This window comes from Astatotilapia calliptera, chromosome 10, assembly GCF_964374335.1.
Source record: "Astatotilapia calliptera chromosome 10, fAstCal68.1, whole genome shotgun sequence".
NCBI classification, from domain to species: Eukaryota; Metazoa; Chordata; class Actinopteri; order Cichliformes; family Cichlidae; genus Astatotilapia; species Astatotilapia calliptera.
The window spans coordinates 26,801,864-26,822,596 of NC_137431.1; the positions used below are offsets into that span (position 1 = coordinate 26,801,864).

The 20,733-nt window shown below is 38.0% G+C and overlaps 2 protein-coding genes across 2 annotated transcripts; both read left to right on the forward strand.

Annotated features, from left to right (window-relative positions):
* Positions 1–7: 7 nt before the first annotated feature.
* Positions 8–9,932, forward strand: htr3b (5-hydroxytryptamine (serotonin) receptor 3B). The gene is made up of 10 exons (XM_026181867.2): positions 8–108; positions 786–823; positions 1,488–1,651; positions 1,842–1,886; positions 2,027–2,136; positions 2,717–2,886; positions 4,293–4,450; positions 7,254–7,464; positions 8,048–8,257; positions 8,664–9,932. The coding sequence occupies exons 2-10, from the start codon at positions 790–792 to the stop codon at positions 8,927–8,929; spliced, it is 1,368 nt and encodes a 455-aa protein (XP_026037652.1). The 5' UTR covers positions 8–108; positions 786–789; the 3' UTR covers positions 8,930–9,932.
* A 1,828-nt stretch (positions 9,933–11,760) lies between these two features.
* On the forward strand, positions 11,761–19,085 carry htr3a (5-hydroxytryptamine (serotonin) receptor 3A). Its single transcript, XM_080307298.1, has 9 exons — positions 11,761–11,966; positions 12,761–12,924; positions 13,222–13,266; positions 13,795–13,904; positions 13,997–14,166; positions 14,629–14,789; positions 16,914–17,124; positions 17,476–17,712; positions 17,854–19,085. The coding sequence occupies exons 1-9, from the start codon at positions 11,897–11,899 to the stop codon at positions 18,162–18,164; spliced, it is 1,479 nt and encodes a 492-aa protein (XP_080163424.1). The 5' UTR covers positions 11,761–11,896; the 3' UTR covers positions 18,165–19,085.
* The last annotated feature ends 1,648 nt before the right edge of the window (positions 19,086–20,733 follow it).

The following is a 20,733-nucleotide window of genomic DNA, read 5'->3' on the forward strand; positions in this document are numbered from 1 at the left end:
ACCTATCCAGACACGCGCGTGCCTTGGAGCGATCGCTAACTACAGTCAATGGTCGCTAACTTAAAACCCGCGCGCACCCGTTACGTGATTGTCGGGACGTTTCCTCAGGTAATGAAATACTTCCAGTGTCTATGGCAGATTTATTATCCAACGTTAATGGCTTTACAGCAATTATGTAGCTAGTTTACAATACGGTGACTTCCGCCTCTCTTACAGAAAAAAACAAAAAAACAAAACAAAACAATTTCCTCGTCTCTAAGAGCCTTATTGTTGTTTTTGTAATTGAATTACTGCTTTTCTTACGAGAAACTAAATGTGATTGCAATATAAATGATATGCATTTATATCCATGGTATTACAGTCACGGCAATCTGTAATGTGAAATATTTTTATGCCTTGCATTTTATGGCTTTATTTTCCACTCTCTGGTTCGCAGACATGTACAATTACCCATCAGTCCATTCTTTAGTTCTTCTGTTAGATGCTTCCAGCACTTTTACAACACATACTTAAGTGTTTAGAATTATCCGAAGCTGTAAACTGGACTAAAAACACCTCCAGGGAGCTGTCTCTCTGGGGTGTTTCTATCACATGTATCACCTTACCCGGGTAGTGGAAAATCAATGACAACCAAAAAAATGTCTGCTCTACCCTGTTCATTGCTCCTCCCCTCCTGTCAGGATTGCTGCTGTTGAACTTATTTGATGAAACTGTGGATATTTCTACTTTAACAGGGCAATCATTTTGGGTATGACTTGGATAACACCTGTAATCTTGGTTTTTAGCTTGATGTCTCTCATTTGGCTGACGCTGCTGATCTCAGGTAAGATGCTCTTTTTGTAATTGATTGAGATGTCCACATGAATTCATTTAGATGCTTCGTCTTTGTGGCATTTCACATCAGAATGAAGCAGCTGTCACATGTCCTGATTTTTTGTTTTGTTTTAATTGTTTGAGCCATTGCTTTGCTTATTGTATTTGGTCAGCAATACCAGACACATTCAGATGTTACGATAAATGCAGAGATAAAGAAAAAGTCACCTTGTCTGATGGTTATTATAAGCATCCTCTTAACAATGTGTTTAAATCAATACAAATTTATTTAAAAAATGTGGATTTCCTTACATTATTCTCATCGCTTTACATTAAAGTGGCAAAATGAAGGGAATGCGGAACAATGAATGGCTCATGCAGCTACCTTTTTGCAAGACTTAATAAGTGATCCAGGAAATTCAAAGGGGACTTCTTGATACCCCCAGCTTACCCCAAAACTTAATTATCCAATTCTTTTTGTGTTGTGTAAATTCAAGTAGGCAACAGATATTGAGTCTAGGCATGATATGATATCTTTTTTAGTAATCCACTGATGTAATAGTTTAAGCCTCAGATTTTCCTCTGCACCACTGGGTAGCAGCACATCGTTTTGTCCTTTGTGTCCTGTGAGTGTGAGTTGTTTGTCCAAGTGGTAATCTTTCTTTAATTTTCAGCCCATCTGGCTGAATGTGTGCCAGAGAAGCCAAAGAGGTCAGCTCTGAACCAGTTGACCAGGACCCTGCTGAGGAACTACGACTGCGGCGTTCGACCTGTTCACAATTGGACCACTCCTACTACTGTCTACATAGACCTGACACTACGGTCTGTCCTTGATGTGGTATGTTAGTTTTGAATGCTTTCTGCTGTGTTTGTATTGCTCCTAACGTTTATGATATTGCATTTTATTCAGTATCACTTTTCATGCATTTCTATGTTGTTTACAAAGCAACTCAAACAGTAACATTGGAAGAGTTAATATATAAGAAAAATTTTAGAAATTGTGTTGAAACTCATTTTCTTTTCTTCAGGATGGAAAGACTCAGAGCATCACTACAAGTATTTGGTACAGACAGGTAAATAGCCTTTTTGTGCTTCCTTATTGTTTCTTGCTACACAAGTTAAGAAAAAAAGGCATTTTCAGTGTATTAAAATATATATCTTTATGGATAAAAGAGCTTTTTAGTTTAGCTGAAAAATCCTTTGCACTTTTCAGGTCTGGACAGATGAGTTCCTGGTTTGGGATCCAGACGAGTTTGAGGGTATCAAAGAGATCTCGCTGTCATCTGAAGCTATCTGGATACCTGATGTTATCATTAGTGAATTGTAAGAAAGTGTCTGCACAAACTTTTTTTCTTGTGTTCAGTGCAGTGTCCTTCAATTTTGCCCAAGTCTCAAACATGATTGAGTTTCTTTGATTTTAGAAATGTACCACAGATTCCTACTGATCTGATTGTTTTGTATTGTATTAAAGCAATAATACATCAATTGATAACATGGTTTACATTTGCAGTACATTAAAATATTCACATATCTTTTAACATGGCAATGTTTTTTTTAATTTAGTTGTAAACTGTTAGGAAATTACATCTTTCCGGTAACTGCTGATGTCATGTTTCTGTATTTGAAATTGGATTTTGGCATCCCAGAGGTAATCATGAAATAATCAGAATCACAATACTTTATTAATGGCAGAGGAAATTATGTACGTCTCAATCTCAGTAAGTCTAATCAAAATTAGGTTAGGATTCATGTTAAACCTGAGCATTTATAGGTGCTGGTTTAGCATGTCCCCGTTCATGGGACAAGGTCCACGAAACAGCCACTTTAGTTATGGATCAGCTCAACAAAAGGTGTCTTGATGATCTCACCTGTTCTCCCCTCTTTCTCCTCATATCCATTCCAGTGTGGACGAAGGGAAGTCCCCTCCGATCCCCTACGTTTACGTCAACTCTTCTGGCTCAGTAAAGAACAAACGGCCCATACAGGCAGTGCTAGCTTGCACTCTCGAGATGTATGCCTTTCCATTTGACAAGCAGAATTGCAGCCTCACCTTCCGAAGTTTGTTGCACTCAGGTCTGTAAAATCAGCCTACGTTTACAGCAGGAGAGTACAGTTTTCATACCTGTGGTGGAGACTTTCACCAGCTTTAAGTAGAGAAATTCAGTCAGAATGACTTCACTTGGTGTATCTGCTTAATCTCAAAAACAACAGCGTTTTTATTGTCTTTTATTGTGCAAGAGAAGACAGGATGTGACGAGATATATGAGTGTGTGTAGGTGTGTGTGTGTTATAGGGGCTGCTGTGTGGAAGTATGGGGCTCTATTCAGTCCAAAAGCCTATGTTAGTGAGGGAGGGAGACAAAGAAATAAAATAATAATAAAAAATAAAGAAATTAGAAAAAATAGGAGCACCTATGGTGATTCAACAGGTTGAGGCTGATTAGATCAACAGTGTTTTTATTTAGTATCACATAAATTGAACTTTTGTTTTTTATAATTTCAGAATCAGAAAACCTTAATTATGTGGTCACAGTTGCTCGAAGAAAGTATGAACAGTAACTAAGTAAAATAAATTAAATGTTACAATATTTTACAAAGTTAAAAAATCTAACCAAAAGCTCTGATGAATTCATCCAGTTTACATCTGTTAATAGAATCATAGATATCTATTGCTGCATAAAGTTCAACAAAACTCACTTAACTTGTCTTATTCTTCTAATTCAATTCAATTCAGTTCAATTCAATTTTATTTATATAGCGTCAAATCACAACAACAGTCTCCTCAAGGCACTTTATATTGTAGAGTAGACCCTACAATAATGCATACAGAGAAATAAACCCAACAATCATATGACTCCATATGAAGAAGCACTTTGGCGACAGTGGGAAGGAAAAACTCCCTTTTAACAGGAAGAAACCTCCGGCAGAACCAGGCTCAGCGAGGGGCGGGGCCATCTGCTGCGACCGGTTGGGGTGAGAGAAGGAAGACGGGATGAAAGACTATGGTGATCCACTAAAGCAGTAAACAGTCGAACTGTAGAAGCTGTACAGCTAATGTTTTGTAATTTCAGCTAGTGTTCTTTCATATGCCTTTGCAACCATCAGTTATCATTGCCTTGTAAACGACATAGCTTCAGCCCTGTGATAAAATCTGAACCATCTCTAGGACAACTGATGAAAGTCATCAACCGATAAAGACAGTGAGTGAAATGCTGAGCTTATTTTATTCCGTATTTGCAGTGTTTATCATTCCATTCAGCTGTAGGGTTTGCCACAGCTGACAGATGACATGTAGATGTGACAGTGCACCTTGCTTAAAAATCTGTGGATAGTAGAAGGAAAACTGAATAATTTGAAACTGATTTGTCTGCCACTGTGAGACAAAGGTGACAACACAGTACAAGGAGATAGCAGATACACACTACGCTCATTGTTGTTTCTTCTGCCATCTTTTATTCTTCATTATCTCTCCCTCTGCAGTGCAAGAAATAAACTTGGCCCTGTTGAGGAATGAAAACACCACTGCTAAGGATAGAAAGCAGTTCATGAATGATGGAGAATGGGAACTGCTGTCCATTCCTTCACGCTACCGGCTGAGTCAACAAAACGAAACTGAATATGCCTACATCCAGTTTAACGTACGTGACTTATCGTACTTAGCGTACATTCATCACATTTACTGTTATTGGGAGTAATTTAAATGAAACCGGTTATCTTATAAATCTAACAGCAATCAAATACTAATATTTCGGGTGTTTGATAGATTATTACTTCAGAGGCGTAAACGCTCTGTAACAAGTGAGAGAGTAACTGTGCTGTGATGGCTCTGATTGCTAGTCGATGGTGAGCTTTAAACTGTAGTTCTCTGCGGGTTACACCCTGAAGCGTTGCGGTGGAATTGTAAAGTGTAAAGCAATTGGCTGCGACCTTCATGGATTGAGCTAGAGAGCTAATGCCAAATGATGAGGCTGAGGCTGTTTCTGGCAAGTAAAGAGACAGATAGAGAGAGAGAAGCTGATAGACAGGGGAGGGTGAGCAACCATAATGAGACTGTCTCAGTGGCTGCCTGATCAATGGACTTCTTGTTAGCGGGGAGCAAAATGGCCCCATAGCCCATTGCAGGTGGAGAGCAGGGAGGGCTGCTAGTTATCCAGCTCAAAGAGCCAAGGTTTTTTTTGTAATGGAGCATTTCATGGCTCACTGGGATATTGTTACACTGTGACAGTGTTGTTGCGTGCAATAGATATTTTATATAAAAACGTCTGACTTCTGAGAAAATGTTGCTTTTCACAAGCTGGAGAAAGTAACAGAGCAACATTCAGCTGCTATTAATAACCCAAATACTTGAACATGAACAAACAAATCTACACACATTCAGAATCGAAATCTATAGCCCGAGAAGACCTGATTCTCTATTCATCGAAATGAAAAGTCAAAGTGAAATCCAAACATATTCGTTCCAGTTTGGAAGTAAAAAAATGCACTAAAGCATTCATAGTGACGCCTATTCATGCCTTGGAACACAAGCTTATTTAACAGTGGGCCACTTGATGTCAATGCACACTGCTATATTGTTGTTACATAAATAATAATGGCTTGGCTCTTTTTTATCTCTCGTTGATGACTGGGGCCCATTTCATGAATTTGGCAATTGGGGTCAACTACTTTCACACTAATTTTCTCACTTTTAACTGATCTGAAGAAATGAAAACCTTGAATCCTATGCCCGAACATGGGAAAGGACTGTCAGACTTGCAAATTTATATTTAATTTGCGAGTGATGATAACTTGGGATGCCAGCAATTTTTGCAATCTGTACCAGAGTAGTGCTCATAAATCACTTTGTGAAGCAGGCTGTAGCTTGACAAATTGAGACGAGCTGAGTGATAGACGTGTTTGTAGACAGCTGATATTCTGCAGAGAACGATGGAAAATGACTTTGAGAGAGAGTGTCCTAGATGTGATGAATAAGACACTCCTGTGATTACATATCATATGTGCTGTGAATGCTAACAAAGTTTAACGAGTGCAGTGTAAACAGAAGTTACTTCGGGGACTCATTCTCTCAGAGAGAGTAATGAAAGGCTCCCTCACAGCAGCAGCTAGTGAAACATCAGTTAGCTGGTAATTATTATCAGGGATGGTTTCAACTTGTTATGACGGGAAACTTTCTAACAGGATTATGTTTAGTTTTTCATTAATCACCATCACGGCAGCTCAGACACATGAACACACTAGAGAGGGATTTAATGGTGGTTTTTCAGGGTTTGTGGTTATCAAAATCAGACATAATTGAATTTTATATTATTACTTGTACTCAACACACAAGTTCACTCGTGTTATCACACAGGAGCCAACAGGCAGCGGTGGTTAGGACTGTTACCACACAGCAAGAAGTCCTTGGGTTAAAATCCACCATCTGGCTGGGGTCTTTCTGTGTGGAGTTTGCATGTTCTCACCATGTCTGTGTGGGTTCTTACCGGGTACCCTGGCTTCCTCCCACAGTCCAAAGACATGCAGTCAGTGGGGTTAGACAATTTAGGTGATTCTAAATGAATGGTTGCCAGTCTGCGTCAACCCTGCGACAAACTGGTGACCTGTCCAGTGCATATCCTGCCTCTTGCCCTATGGCAGCTGGGATACGGTCCAACACAGAATAAATGAAAGAAAATGGATGGAGTGACAGTGGAAATATGTTCAAGATTCGTGAAGTTTATTGTCATATACACCACAAAATACAAGTAGTTACGCAGAGCAATGAAATTCTTACTTTGCAGGTTCCCTTCACACATTTAAATAACAACTAACTAAAAGAGTAAACTTAACCCTGAACATAGAAAATAGCACTGAAAATAATAATAAAGTAAAACAAGTGCAGCTTATGTGTAGGTGTAGTCAGAATTTAAAGTGCAAGTAGTTGCAACACTGTCCCAGTGTAATATATGCAGAGTATGCAATGTTTATATTGTATGAAGTTGTGTTATAAATATATACATATATAAATGTACAAAATTGCAAATTTACAGGTGAGAGATCATTACAGTTCAACAATTAGTTAGTGATTCAGTAGCCTGATGGCCTGTGGATAGAAACTGTTTTTTTTTAGTCTGGTTGTCCTTTATGTTACAGCTGATAATGTGTTTTGTGGATTATACAGACTAATAAGGACATTTATTTTGTGAAACAAGACAGTGCTGCTGCTGTTTTGTGTCCTAAGTAAAATGTTCCTCAGTTCCATTCAGGTGGGTTTGGGGGCAGAAATGTCAGAGATAAGTGTTTCATGCACACAGCTGTTTGTCTGGAGAGATAAACAAATATTCCTTGGTTATATTTAAAAGTGACTCCAAAATTAGGTGTGTGAACTGTCAAGACTTGTGGATATTATTTCTGTCTGTCTTCTGTCCTTCATACCTCAGCTCACTGGCCTCATCTTTTATTCAGGTGTTGATTCGCCGGCGCCCCCTGCTGTACGTGGTAGGACTCCTCATCCCGAGCATCTTCCTCATGTTGGTAGATGTGATGAGCTTCTACCTGCCTCTGAACAGCGGTACACGCATCACCTTTAAGATCAGCATACTGCTCGGCTACACCGTCTTCAGAGTCAACATGACAGATGAACTGCCTGTTACTGCTGTCAGAACTTCACTCATTGGTGGGATTTTAAAGACACACATATGTAAAGCAAACAACCTATATCCTGTTTTTTATTCTGTAACTGAAGCCAGAAAGGTTAATGTAAAATAAATTCCAATGTGCACTGTCTGCAAAACATTAATTTGTAGAATGACAATAGTATGTCTAGTAGTACTGGGGGAATACAAGAGGAAAAACAAGTGGAGCCTAATTGAAGAAGCAGAATCTGAAATACCTTAATTAAATTATGAAGCTCTGAGTGCTCCCCACATTTAATTTTACACACAGTAATTTATCTGGGGAGGCTGCAAACCTGCTCTGCCTTAAATAGAGTGCTCCATGAAAAACCTATAAAGAGTAAGGGTAATGTTAAACCACAGAAAAGATCACTCTTAGACTAAATACCCCAAGACTGGCAGTGTGTCACAATATGAAGGCAGTTTGAGGTAGAATCAGACTGTGAGCATGGAAATAGGTGTCTGGGCAATCAGTAAAGCTTTATTGTAAATATCGGTTATAGTTTGGATTTTATGTAACTAGACACTATTGTAAGTGTTTCTATATTCTCCACCAAGTTTCTGAACTATGCAATCTCCATTTAGGGGTATTCTTTGTGGTGTGCATGGCCCTGCTGATGCTCAGTCTGATCAAGTCTATACTGGTTGTGAAGCTGCTTCACTACAGTGAGAAGGAGGTCAAGGAAATGTCAGTGTCTGCCTGCCTGTTGGACAAGTACGGCTCAGCTGGTCATGTCTTTACTGAGAGTGCTTTAACTTCCATCAAAACCCTCGACCACATAAACCCGTCTGGAGGTAAACTTTAAGACTTGTTTTCCCAAATGTGCTATTGGCAGCGGATATAAGAGTACACTTTTTTTTTTTTTTTTACTTTGCTTCAGCAAAATTGAAAACAACATCATGAGTCATGGGAGGAAAAACACTTAAACGGGAGCCAAGGCACATCTTATCTGTGGGAAAATTTAAGCCCTAAAAATAGAAATAGAAATACACACTGTGCCAAAGCGTATGGAAACTCTTTTTGAAAGTAGGACAAAAATGCATTAGCGGAATAGTTGAGGGTGGAATAGCAGCAGGGTGGCACAGTGGGCCAAGTCAATGGGGCTATTGTACAGGATATAAAGCTGGTAAAGGATATAAACTGTCTCCTACTCCATAAATATATATCCATTACTTACATTGTAATGTTTTTTTTTCTTAGACTATGAGCTTGAAAACTCACTGGATGAGGATCTGCTGTCCCTGAATGAGATCCAGGATACTCCCACTGGGCTGGAGTGGCTCCTCCGAGAGCTGGTTTCCCTCCGTCTAGCTTTTTCCCAGGAGGACAGCGAGTCTTCAGCTCAGAGCGAATGGCTGGCCCTCTGCTCTAAGCTCGACTGCTTCCTGTTTCGCCTTTATCTGCTGGTTCTGGGCTTGTATGCTGGAACGCTGCTGCTGCTCTGGGTCAACTGGAGCTTTGCTTGACTTAACTGCACATTTAAAAACAGTTCTTGCCTATGTCCACTGTACTTGCAGAGATAAATACTGCACTGTTGCTGTGTATAGAATAAACCTGACTTAAATAAAAATATAGGCTACTTCAAGAAGTGCTCATATATATTTAACCTAAGAAACCACTGGTTACAATACACTTTATTTGTATGTTGTTGTTGTATTTTATATGTTGCAATGTGGCTGTTTTTTGACTGTTTTTAGTTTTAATCACAGTTTTGGACCTTTGGGGTCTAAGAACAGGATGTGGTCAAAACAACAGTTTATTCAGATTATATAAATTATTTAAAAAAACTATGTTTATTACTGACAGATTGAGTAATGCCTTTTAAATAGCCAGTACAAATATTTGGCAAAACTGCAAAAAGTACACTTGAAGTCTTCTGGAGCAATAGCTACTCTTTAAATATGCTGCTCGCGTAACCGCCACCGCTCTAGCCATCGTAGCACTGTATCATCATTCTGACAAAGACATTATTGTATCGGCTCTGTTATTATGTTTCCCGGCAGTGAAGATTTACTCAGAGATACTGTACAATAAAGTAGCTCTCAGGAGAAAATTCTCACTTCCAGTGTGATGCTATGATATTGTATTCATACTTTAATCTCCATCCTACTGCCACAAAATGGATCAGTGAAAACCTTTCAGAGCTCAGCTGCTGTGTCTCTACTCCCTGGTGGTTTCCTAATAGTCCTAATAAGAATATCAAATGTGCACAGAAAACTTGCCAGTGTAACGATCAATATTAATGTAGTTTTGACGGTATCAGCAACCTCTTTTTTCCAGTATATCTGGTTACACGATGTTATGCAACACATCTGAAAATAAATCTTTCATCATTGCTTTGTTAGTGTCTCTATGAGGCTTCCAGTGGCTGTTTAAGATGTCTGCATTCGCTTTGTTTTGGATATAAATGTAATCTGTAGATGTTTGTGCCTGTTTTTTTTTTTTAAATAAAAATAATAACCACAAAAAGAATGTGATTATTTTGCAAAGATAAAACATGACAGAAGAAGCAACAAAAGCTTTTGTGAGGCAAAGGAACGATGGATCCTGCCTTTCTGAAATACACATGATTACAGACTTAGTATGCATCCATTTAGAGAGACAGCTACAAGCCCTCAAAGGCTTCGCTGCTCATATTCATTATTTCTGAAACCCGGAGAGCAGGCGAGTGAAAAAGTAGGCCACAAAACCTTTCTTTAGGAAATTTCACATGAATGAAACTAAAGAGTTGTTACAACCCTCCATGGCTTAGAGCTAAAGGTTCAATCCAAATCAAACCTAGGTTTTTTTGTTTGAATTGCAATCTGAATTTGAAAACTACTTACATTATATGAGTCAAAAACCAAAGCTTTCAGTATTTTAGATATAGTCAGTGTGAAAGTGAACTACAATATTGTCCTCTTTCAAGGTGCAGTTAAGATCAGGGGCTAAACATGTGGCACAGAGACCAGAATTTTAAGATTTTAGGATTAGGCTTAAAACTTTCCTTTTTGCTAAAGCATATAGTTAAGGCTGGATCAGGTAACCCTGAAATCTCCCTTAGTTATGCTGCAATAGGTTTAGGCTGCTGGGGGATTCCCATGATGCATTGAGTATTTCTTCTTCAGTCAGCTTTCTCACTCACTATGTGTTAACAGACCTCTCTGCATTGAATCATACTTGTTATTAATCTGTCTCTCTTCCACAGCACGTCTTTATCCTGTCTTCCTTCTCTCACCCCAACCGGTCGCAGCAGATGGCTCCGCCCCTCCCTGAGCCTGGTTCTGCTGGAGGTTTCTTCCTGTTAAAAGGGAGTTTTTCCTTCCCACTGTTACCAAAGTGCTTGGTCACATGATTGTTGGGTTTTTTTTTCTCTGTATGTATTATTGTAGGGTCTACCTTACAATATAAAGCGCCTTGAGGAGACTGTTGTTGTGATTTGGCGCTGTATAAATAAAATTGAATTGAACTGAATAAAACTGGCCTGCCAAAGAGCCCAGTTCACCTTGCTACTTTTCAAAGGCTAACAGTTGCAAATGATTCATTAATCATTTAAATTTTTTAATAAGGCATACCACTATTCCTTGTATAGCCATGAAAATGTATTGAAAGTAAATAGTATTTCTAGATCCTGATAAATTGCAACATACTACTGTTGTTTAAATCCAAAAGCACAGAACATGTGAAGCTTACGTGCATTTGTGGACTTCACTGTTGTCTGGAAATTGTACAGCAAGTGTAATGATAGTAGACTCAGTAGTAATAGGGATGATGGAGCATTTTGAAGGCAGATCCAGCAAAGATTATCTCAGTGTTGTAAAGATAACTGGGCTGTATGCGGCACATAATCAGTTTACTCATAGTAAGTACTGTAGATAGAGCAATCCTGGCCACGAACATTTGCAGTATAGTATGCTCTGAGGTGTGAACAAAATATTATGCCCTTTCCTTAAAAGTTAATGGGCATATTTACCAAACAAAATGTACCCTGATGTAAAACTGAGGACAGCTGAAAACTGGCTAATAAAAATTCACACCGCCACGCTCCTTTTTAATTGTTTTTAAGGCATTAATTGCTGACACTTTGAGACTAAAATGAGATGACATTCTTGCCTAATGGTTTCTTAATTGGTAAACATTGTAACATACTGGCCTGTGATCGTATTATTGAATTAAATAACTTCTCAGACATGACATATGATCCAGTCGCAGAACTCTGGCTCCATTTATCTGAGCGAGCTGCTGCTTTATTGAACAAGGAGTGGTGTCAGAGCAGACGGATACACCCTCATGAGTGGAGTGACACTAACAAGGTTTTGATAGTGGATGTGAGCGAAGCGATGCATATAGTGGATGGATGTGGAGGATATAGGTGCCAGGCATCCTGAGGCCTTTCATCAGAGCGACAGGCAGACTTCAGCAGCAACAAGGGAAAACACAGGTGAACTAGCAGCATGAGATTCTCATCAGCCTGGACAGCACTCTGCTTCCTTCTGATTAATGAAGCCTCAAAAGAATGCACAGGTACACCAGAGGATTTAATTTTATTGTTAACCTAAGCCAGTTTTGGGCCTTGGGTTCACCAAATATCAGGGAAAATATTAATGATAGTTTAAAATGGTATTAGCTTTCCTGTGTAATATTTTTGCTAGTCTTCATTTGACTTTCTAGTCCAATCTTAGCTGTTTTATTTTAGTCACATCTGTCTGCTAACAAATTAAGTGTTTTTGCAAAAAGTTGAATCTTAATAATGAATCTTAGTAACTAATAATTATATATATCTATCATTTAAATTAAATAAAATTAAAGTGTCTCAAACAAAGAAAGAAATATCGCAGAAACAGCTGACATTAATTGTACGTATAAAAGATAAAGGATATATGTTGAGAAATAAAAAAAGCAATGAACACTTAAAGTACTGTTATATTTGTGGTGAAATACGTTATGGAACTTCAAAACATTTATGCTTTGAATGCTTGGAAATGTAGCTTTTTGATTAAATATACGTGACATGTAGCTGTTATCTGTCATCTGAAACAAGAAATGCATATTCCTTATGAAATACATTTAGTTTAAAAATATTCAGTGCATTTAATATTCATAATGATTTCCTTCTAATTATTTTTGATGAATTCCATTTTTATTTTTATTGAAGTTGACCACAGATGCAACCGATCTTATTACACATTTGTTTGTCATTTGTGATTTTAACTATTTCTTTAACGGCATATATTTATATGTGCATATATTATTATATATATATATAATATAATATAATTTTTTATGGGTTTTTCAAATTTTCACTGTAACTTTTTCAGCAAAGAAACTGGGCAGCAGCACTGGAAGATTTGCCAATGCCACCTTAGTGCGACTGGCAGAATTTTTGAGTGTCGGTTATAAGAAAGGAGTGAGACCAGTGAAAGACTGGAACACCCCTACTAATGTGGAAATTGACCTCATGGTATACTCTATCCTTAATGTGGTGAGTTATGCTGTCTACAAAGCAATTACTATTTTCTGTGTGTTATATATATATATTTTATATAGTATATATAACATTATATATATAAAGAAATCATCATTAAGTACACAATGTGTCATAATTATGCATACATGAGCATGCACAAATACACAGTCATTTTGTAAAACTGAATCTAAATCATTGCTTTCACATGTTAGGATTTTTTTTTTTTTAAAAACATAGAAGCACCAATGTAACGTGGACCATATACCATTTTTTGTTTTTCCCCTGATTTCTCTGTTTTGTTTTTTGTTAAAGGATGAGAAGAATCAGGTGTTAACAACATACGTCTGGTACAGACAGGTAAGAAAAATAAAAAATCTTGATGTATATTGTTTGCTTATTTTATCTGTAATTGTGGTATTATTAATTTATCACATATTTGATCTATTTGACATGGCAAACATGTGGTTACTCAACAATAAGTTTTAGTATTCACATTCATGCCATTTAAAACAAAAAACTTTCAGTTATGATTGATTTTTTTTCCCCTCTTTGAAACCATTACATTTTCTCATGGGGCTGTGTAAGTGCCATAAACACAGACAAACAAACCAAATGTTTGCTTGTCTTTGTTTGGACAAATGACTAAATCAATAAATACGCCATTAAAAGACACAAAGTATTATCTATAAAATTTAGACATTAGTCAACTTATAAAGTGCTGCATGAAATATGTTTGCTTTAACTTACATCTGTGTTTGCTTTTCTTTGTATTCCTTTGTGTTCACTTAATAATGACACCACACTCAGTCCATATTTTCTGACATAGTGCAATTAAAAAAATCTTTACATTCTGTTTGGTTCTTTCTGCACTCCTGAATATTTCAGTCATGGAAAGATGAGTTCCTGGTGTGGGATTCACAGGACTTTGATGGAGTCAAAAAAATTTCCATACCCACGGCTAATGTTTGGGTTCCTGACATCCTCATCAATGAGTTGTAAGATTATGCTATTACTAGTTCTAACAGACAGACCCTCTCGCATTTCTGTTACAATGATTAAAACTGTTATTTCTGCCTGTGACCTGCAGTGTAGACGTGGGGAAGTCTCCAGACATCCCTTACGTTTATGTCACAGATGATGGAGTTGTGCGCAACTACAAGCCCATCCAGGTTGTCACAGCTTGCACTCTCAATATCTACAACTTCCCATTTGATGTACAGAATTGCAGCCTGACCTTCCAAAGCTGGCTCCATACCAGTAAGATATTTCACCGAGTTATTAATTAATTTATCATTACATAACAGTCATTCTCACAATTTTGTTTTTCTAAAAACATTTTTATTATATGACATTTAAATGAACATTTTATTATTTTTATTCCTAAAAGTATTCCCATGTATAAGAATGCTAACAAGCCTCTAACAAGCCAAACGTACATTTTAGGTTAGAAGTATTTGTGAATGCTTTAAAAAAAAATGCAATGAATAGTTCATATTTATCAATAACCTGCATGCAAATTGAACTAAACAGAAAAAAAAAGCTAAATCCAATCAATGTCTTTGAAGCAGCACCACTTCTTGTAAGTCTTGGCTAGAACAACTGCTCTGTTTGATGAATCCATCAACTCTCTCCCGCTGTGAGAGAGCACAGAGGTAGGTGAAGGCTGACGTGTTGCCATGGCTGTTTCACGCTGCTCCCAATATTGTGTTCGATTTGTAGTTGATGACATCAACATCACCCTGATGCGAGAGCCCGAGGAACTCAGTAAAGACAAGAGTGTCTTCATGAACCAAGGAGAGTGGGAGTTACTTCATGTACTATCCAAATATAAGAACTTCAGTGTGGACAAAGAAGAGTATTACGCTGAAATGAAATTTCATGTGAGTGTAAAGATTTACTAAGTTGTATAGAGCATACAAAAACTCAGAACCAATCTAATAGGTCAAGATAGAGAAACAGTGAAAACAATAGACTGACCAAAAATAAAAAATAGACATAAGAATTTCAGCTTCAATTTAAGGGGTTTATCAGAAGTACTGAATTAACTCTTCAGAAATTCAAGCATTTTTATACAAAGTCCCTCATTTTTGGAAGTTCAAAAGTAACCGGACAACCCCGATGTTAAACAAAAGAATTTTTTTATGATTAAATTCTTTGCACTCACTGACTGCCTGAAGTCCATGGCCATCATCTTTTTCCTCCGGCGATTAAGGACTATCCCATTTTTCTGCTTTGAAAAACTTGTGAGGTGCTTTTGCAGGTTGTTTTGCATCACTAACCATTTGCTCTGTGAAACGCTGTCTGGCTGGCAGGATTTGGTGGAATCTAGGAAAGGATAACCCTTTGCACTTCAGAATTCATCCTGATACTTTTATCAGCAGTTGAGTCATTACTAAACACCAGTGACCTGTCTCTATGGAAAGCCATGTTTGACAGATGATGTGGGCCATTCCTTTCCCTCTCCATACGTTTCTTTTCCAGTCAGTCTGTTACAAGTGAATCCTCGTTCCATGATTTGGATTTTTTTCCAGAGCTGTGCAGGCTCCTTTAGATCTTTAGAAAAGTCTAATCTGGCCTTCTTGTTTTTGAGTGGAACAAGTGGTTTGCACGTTGTCGTAAACTGCATTTACGATGATGAAACCATCTCTCAATTGGAGACTTTGATCATGATACACATACCTTCTTGAGAGTGCTCTTGGCTTAGCAAGGTGTTGTGAAGTTGTTTTTCTTAACCATGGAAATAATTCTGTGATCATTTACTTTAGTTATCTTTTGTGGTCTTTCAGACCTTTTGGTGTTGATGAACTACAGTGAATTCATTCTTTTTAAGCACACATCAAACTGTCGCAAAAGCCACTAAAAAGGCTTTTGCTATCTCTCTGACAGGTTTATTTTCATTTTTCAACCAGATGACGGTCTTGTTTACTTGCACAGACATCTCTTGGATGTCTCTTGAACAGGCACCAAATGCAAGTTCAGTACTTGGAATTGAAAAAAGACAGGCATCACCTGATCGTGAAATGTTGTCAAGCCAATTCTCTTTGAACCTGTGAAAATAGGGGACTATGGATAAAAATTGGTATAATTCCTAAACAACTAATGCAACACTTTTGTGTAACCTCTTGAATTTAAATCTTCACTTTAATAAAATTATCAGTGTTTTATTTCAAATCCACTGCAGTGGTCCCGAGAGGTAAAATTACAATTGTTCAAATACTTCCAAATAACTTTGGACCTGACTATGTATTCATCATCATGCTTTATAGTCAGGGGCTGCACATAAGTGGTCCGCAGGTGCGCATTCGCTGTCAAAATAAAAGACGCGCACCAGATAAGAAGTTGCAACGCGCGTTTGAGATAAGATTTTCTGGAGGAGGACAGACATTTGTTTAGAACTCTTAAAGATGTCGAAGATGCAAGCTCCTTTAAGCAATTACTTTGGTGTTCCTCCACCTCCAAAGAAATGTCAGAAGGAGTCCGAACCACAAAAGAAGCACGTATTCTCGGAAAAGTGGTTGCAGGAGGTGAGCTGGCTTCAAACAAATGATAAACGCACAGAGATGTGGTGCAGAATATGCCGTGAAAATCCCACTCTACAGGACAAAAACAGTGCTTTTTATATGGACGCAAACGCGCGTTGCAACTTCTTATTGGGTGCGCTTCTTTTATTTTGACAGCGAATGCGCACATGTGGACCACTTATGTGCGCCCCTGTTTATAGGTTATAGTTAATGTTCTTACTATGATTTACAGAGAAAGCTGAAAGGTCTTTTTAAAAAAATCATTTTACCTTGTGTGTATTTTTCTCATTGCCTGTGGTACAATTACTCAAAATCTATTCCCAGGTGATAACACTGTTGATAAACTGCTTATACCAACAAGAAACAAGAAACATGTTCCCATCTGTTCCCCAGATTCCCAGTTTTTATGAAAAGAAATGCTAAACATGTCCTCCCTCATTTGATAGCACACATTTTAACTTGACTCTAAACTAAATCTCCCAGGTGGTGATCCGACGGCGACCATTATTCTACACCGTGAACCTGCTGCTGCCCAGCATCTTCTTAATGGTGATGGACATTGTGGGTTTCTATCTGCCACCAGACAGTGGAGAGAGAGTTTCATTCAAGATCACTTTGCTGCTGGGCTACTCTGTCTTCCTCATCATTGTGTCTGACACTCTGCCTGCCACTGCCATAGGAACCCCGCTAATTGGTGACTAGAATCAATTACGCTCACCGGCAGTTTGTATTCAAATGAGCATTTTCTGTGACTATGTAGAGATGAGTTTAAAATATTTTGCCTGAAGGCAGTCTTACTTTTCTTTAAATGTATGGGTAAACAAAACAGAGAAAAATATGTCAGGGGAGATCAACACCATGAACAGCTATTGGTTTGTAGTAAAGCATGCAGTGACAGATGGCTGAGGGCAAAACATCACCTGAGCTGAAAACTATCCCAGGATGGATTGGGTGTCAGGCCACATCCTTTCACCATTTACCATACTACCCTTTATCATTTATATACTACAATTCATTTATTTTTTTAATCTTATCTGCCCTACAGGTGTGTACTTTGTGGTTTGCATGGCCCTCCTAGTAATCAGCCTAACAGAAACTGTACTGATTGTACGTTTGGTCCACAAACAAGACCTGCAGCCCCCTGTGCCCCAGTGGCTGAAGTATCTGGTGTTGGAAAGAGCTCCAGTCCTTTTCTGCATCCACAAAAAGCACCGGCTATGTTCCAGACTTTCCTCTCAGTCCACTGACATGGAGAACTACAAGGAAAACAACTATGGAAGTGGTAGGTATTGAAGAAAACAAGTAAAGTGGCTAATATAATTCATAATCGCACTTAAATAATGCAGAAAATAAGGAAAAATCCCTAAATGCTTTTAAGCTTTAGCACTGTAAATAATCCTACAACTCCAATCAAACCCTACAGCCCCGTGCTCACTCCACCACACCTGTGAAATCGGCCGAAAGCTCAGCCAGCATGAGAGAGAAGATGGACTGCTTGGACTGCACCTGACTCCAGCTAAGGACAACGTCCCACCTCTCATGGACAACATCCTGCAAGAGGTGACAACGATACGTCACTTCCTAGAGAAGAGGGACAAGTGCCGTGAAATTGCCAAGGAGTGGCTCCAGGTTGGCTATGTGCTTGACGTGCTGCTCTTCAGAGTCTACTTGGTGGCCGTGGTGGCCTACAGCATCACCCTGGGCACACTGTGGTCTGTTTGGCAGGCCGCCTAAGTTATAGCACTGTACTGCTGTGGGCACAAGCTCGAAAGCAGGAAATCAAGAATGCCAGAGTTAGTCGGCCTGTGCCACATGTAGCTCATAGGATACATTAAGGCACTCACATAGCAACTGGATATGAAACAATACAAATAGTCCCACACACATGAAAATGCACTTATTATCCATCATTATGAGGGATTACAAAGAATGAGAAGCAAGAACAGAAGCGTGTGACTCAGATCTGCAAGACAAACATGAAAATACAGCATAAAATGCAGGTAAATATCGTATAAAACCCAGACGAATATAGCAAAAGTGCTGTGACAAACCAGGAGATACACATAAAAAAAGTAAAATTGGTCAAAGTGGTGACATTAAGGTTGTTATCGCAGATGTTGCTGTGTCAAATTTGAACTCAAGTAGTCTACAGTCGTTGTTGGGTTAAGTGGTGAGTGGTAGGTTCTGGGAGCAGAAGATATATGTGAGAAATTAAAGTGCTTAACATGCATAGAAGAAAAGTGCTATGTAAATGCAAGTCCAAATATCCAGCATGTGTGTTATCTGTACATTAATTTATATTAGTGAGGCAAGAATTGCATTTTATTAACTGCTTTGCATACGAGTGATGTTGTTTGTTTATTTAGTGTCTTTTTTGGACAGAAGACTGTTAATTATTTTCATGCTTCAAAGCATGAGAAATATGTGAAATCTATTGAATTCTTTTTATTACACACTTTCTGGTGTTTTTGTGCCATCAAGAGATGATATATAATTATATACAGTGAAAAAATACAATGTCTGTATAATTATACACTGAAAAAATGTAGAATGTTAAAAAAAAAAAAGTAAAATGCATAATGTTCATTTACAACCAGTTAAAAATACCACTGGTTAGTCATCAAATAAAAGAAGTAAAAAAAATAATAAAAAAAATAGCAGTCTTTGCTTTTTATAGAAGTCCATGTGTGCCACAGTATTTCATTAAAAATACACAGTCATATAAAACATAAAATCAAACAAAGCAAATGATAAAAACTACATTTATAAGAGCTTCCATTTATGTAATGGTGTGTAAAATGACGTTTTTTAAAGATATGTCTTTGCACCTGGACACTATGAAATGAAAAATGACTTCCATAGTTTAGGTTTCGGAAGCTGCATTGTTCCACTCTACTAAAAATATAATGCTGAAGTTCAGAGTTTTAAAAAATCGTAACAGAGAAAAACACCTTTTCATAGAATTTATCACAAAAAGAATCATAACCAAGCCACTGAAGCTGTAACGTGCCTTGCAAATGAACCCACAGATATTAGACAAACACACTCACACACAGTACAGTACGTGTCACATGTGATGTGCAGTTTATAACAAAATAGACTTTTTAGCTTTTTTTCTGCCTGCAGTCCACCACAGCTGCCAGAGGATGGCACCATGTACAATAACATCAGTTTCCCTCAATAGCAGTGAGTCACTGAAGGTCTGATGTGCATATTATCAGTGGCCCGCATGAATGCTTCTTATCAGTTTTAGTGCACCCAGAGAATTTTTAGAGTAATAGCAGAGGGGGAATACATTTGCGATATTCACTGCCATCTTTTTCTCTAGTATGATTAAATGATTGTGTAAGTTAGACTAAATGCATTTTGTGGATTTTTCCCCCCACTTTCATGTTCCACAATTTGGACAATGTCACGTTAAAGGTTAATTAAATCAGTTTACACGACCTATCAGTCTGTTCAACTTGTAGCTCTTTGTGCAAAAACACAATGCAAATGAGATGAATGACACTATATAAGGTCTCCTCCCTAGCCCCATCACAATTGCATGCTAAAAGATGAATAATCATTTTAAAGTATAGCTCTTCCTTAGTTTTGTTTTTCTCTCAGGAAAATGGGAAATAGGTACAGCAACATACAAACATACATGGAAATAAAGTACACAAAAAGAGTTTGTACATTTCCAATAACCTCGAATGTTAATATTGGTAATGACTACTTTTATTCTTCAGTACATGCCTGAACTTTCTGAGAAAAGCTTTCTCGCAATTTCCTTAAGTAGTCCTCAGGAATAGTTAACCGGGCTTCTTGAAGGACATTTAAAGCTCTGCTTCGGGTGTTGGCTGTCTTTTTGTTCTGTTCGCTGTCAAGATGATCCCACACTGCTTCAGTAATGTTGACATCTAGTTACTGGGGAGGCCAATCTATGACTGGCAGTGTTCTGTTGTGTGTTTTTCTCTCCGGGTATGCTTTTTCTGCACTGGCAGTTTTAGGAACCTTTTTTTTTAGGTCAGTGTTAAGTGGCTTAAAAAACAAACAAAGCATTGCTCTGGTCAGGTACAAGGACTGGACTGAAAGTGACTGAAAAAGCAATCAGAAAGCCTGAAGAACTATTGCTCATGACCACTTAAAAATGAAAAGGAAGTGTGTCTCTTTGGAAGCAAAATTTAAAGGAATAAGGGATCTCTTAAGTCTTAAGACTCGCTTAAGCTTCTATTTTACCTGTGAGCAATAAGCTGTGCAACTTAAGGTATGTGCTATGTAAAATGCACTGTGATGATAACATCATATCTGAAAAGCTCTA

Bases quoted from the DNA above. Each gene is read 5' to 3' on its own strand.
- htr3b (XM_026181867.2), top strand. From the start codon at position 790: ATGTCTCTCATTTGGCTGACGCTGCTGATCTCAG. The intron at 1,652-1,841 runs GTATGTTAGTTT...TCTTTTCTTCAG, and splicing joins TACGGTCTGTCCTTGATGTG to GATGGAAAGACTCAGAGCAT. The intron at 4,451-7,253 runs GTACGTGACTTA...TCTTTTATTCAG, and splicing joins ATGCCTACATCCAGTTTAAC to GTGTTGATTCGCCGGCGCCC.
- htr3a (XM_080307298.1), top strand. From the start codon at position 11,897: ATGAGATTCTCATCAGCCTGGACAGCACTCTGCTTCCTTCTGATTAAT. The intron at 13,267-13,794 runs GTAAGAAAAATA...TGAATATTTCAG, and splicing joins CATACGTCTGGTACAGACAG to TCATGGAAAGATGAGTTCCT. The intron at 17,713-17,853 runs GTAGGTATTGAA...CAAACCCTACAG, and splicing joins GGAAAACAACTATGGAAGTG to CCCCGTGCTCACTCCACCAC.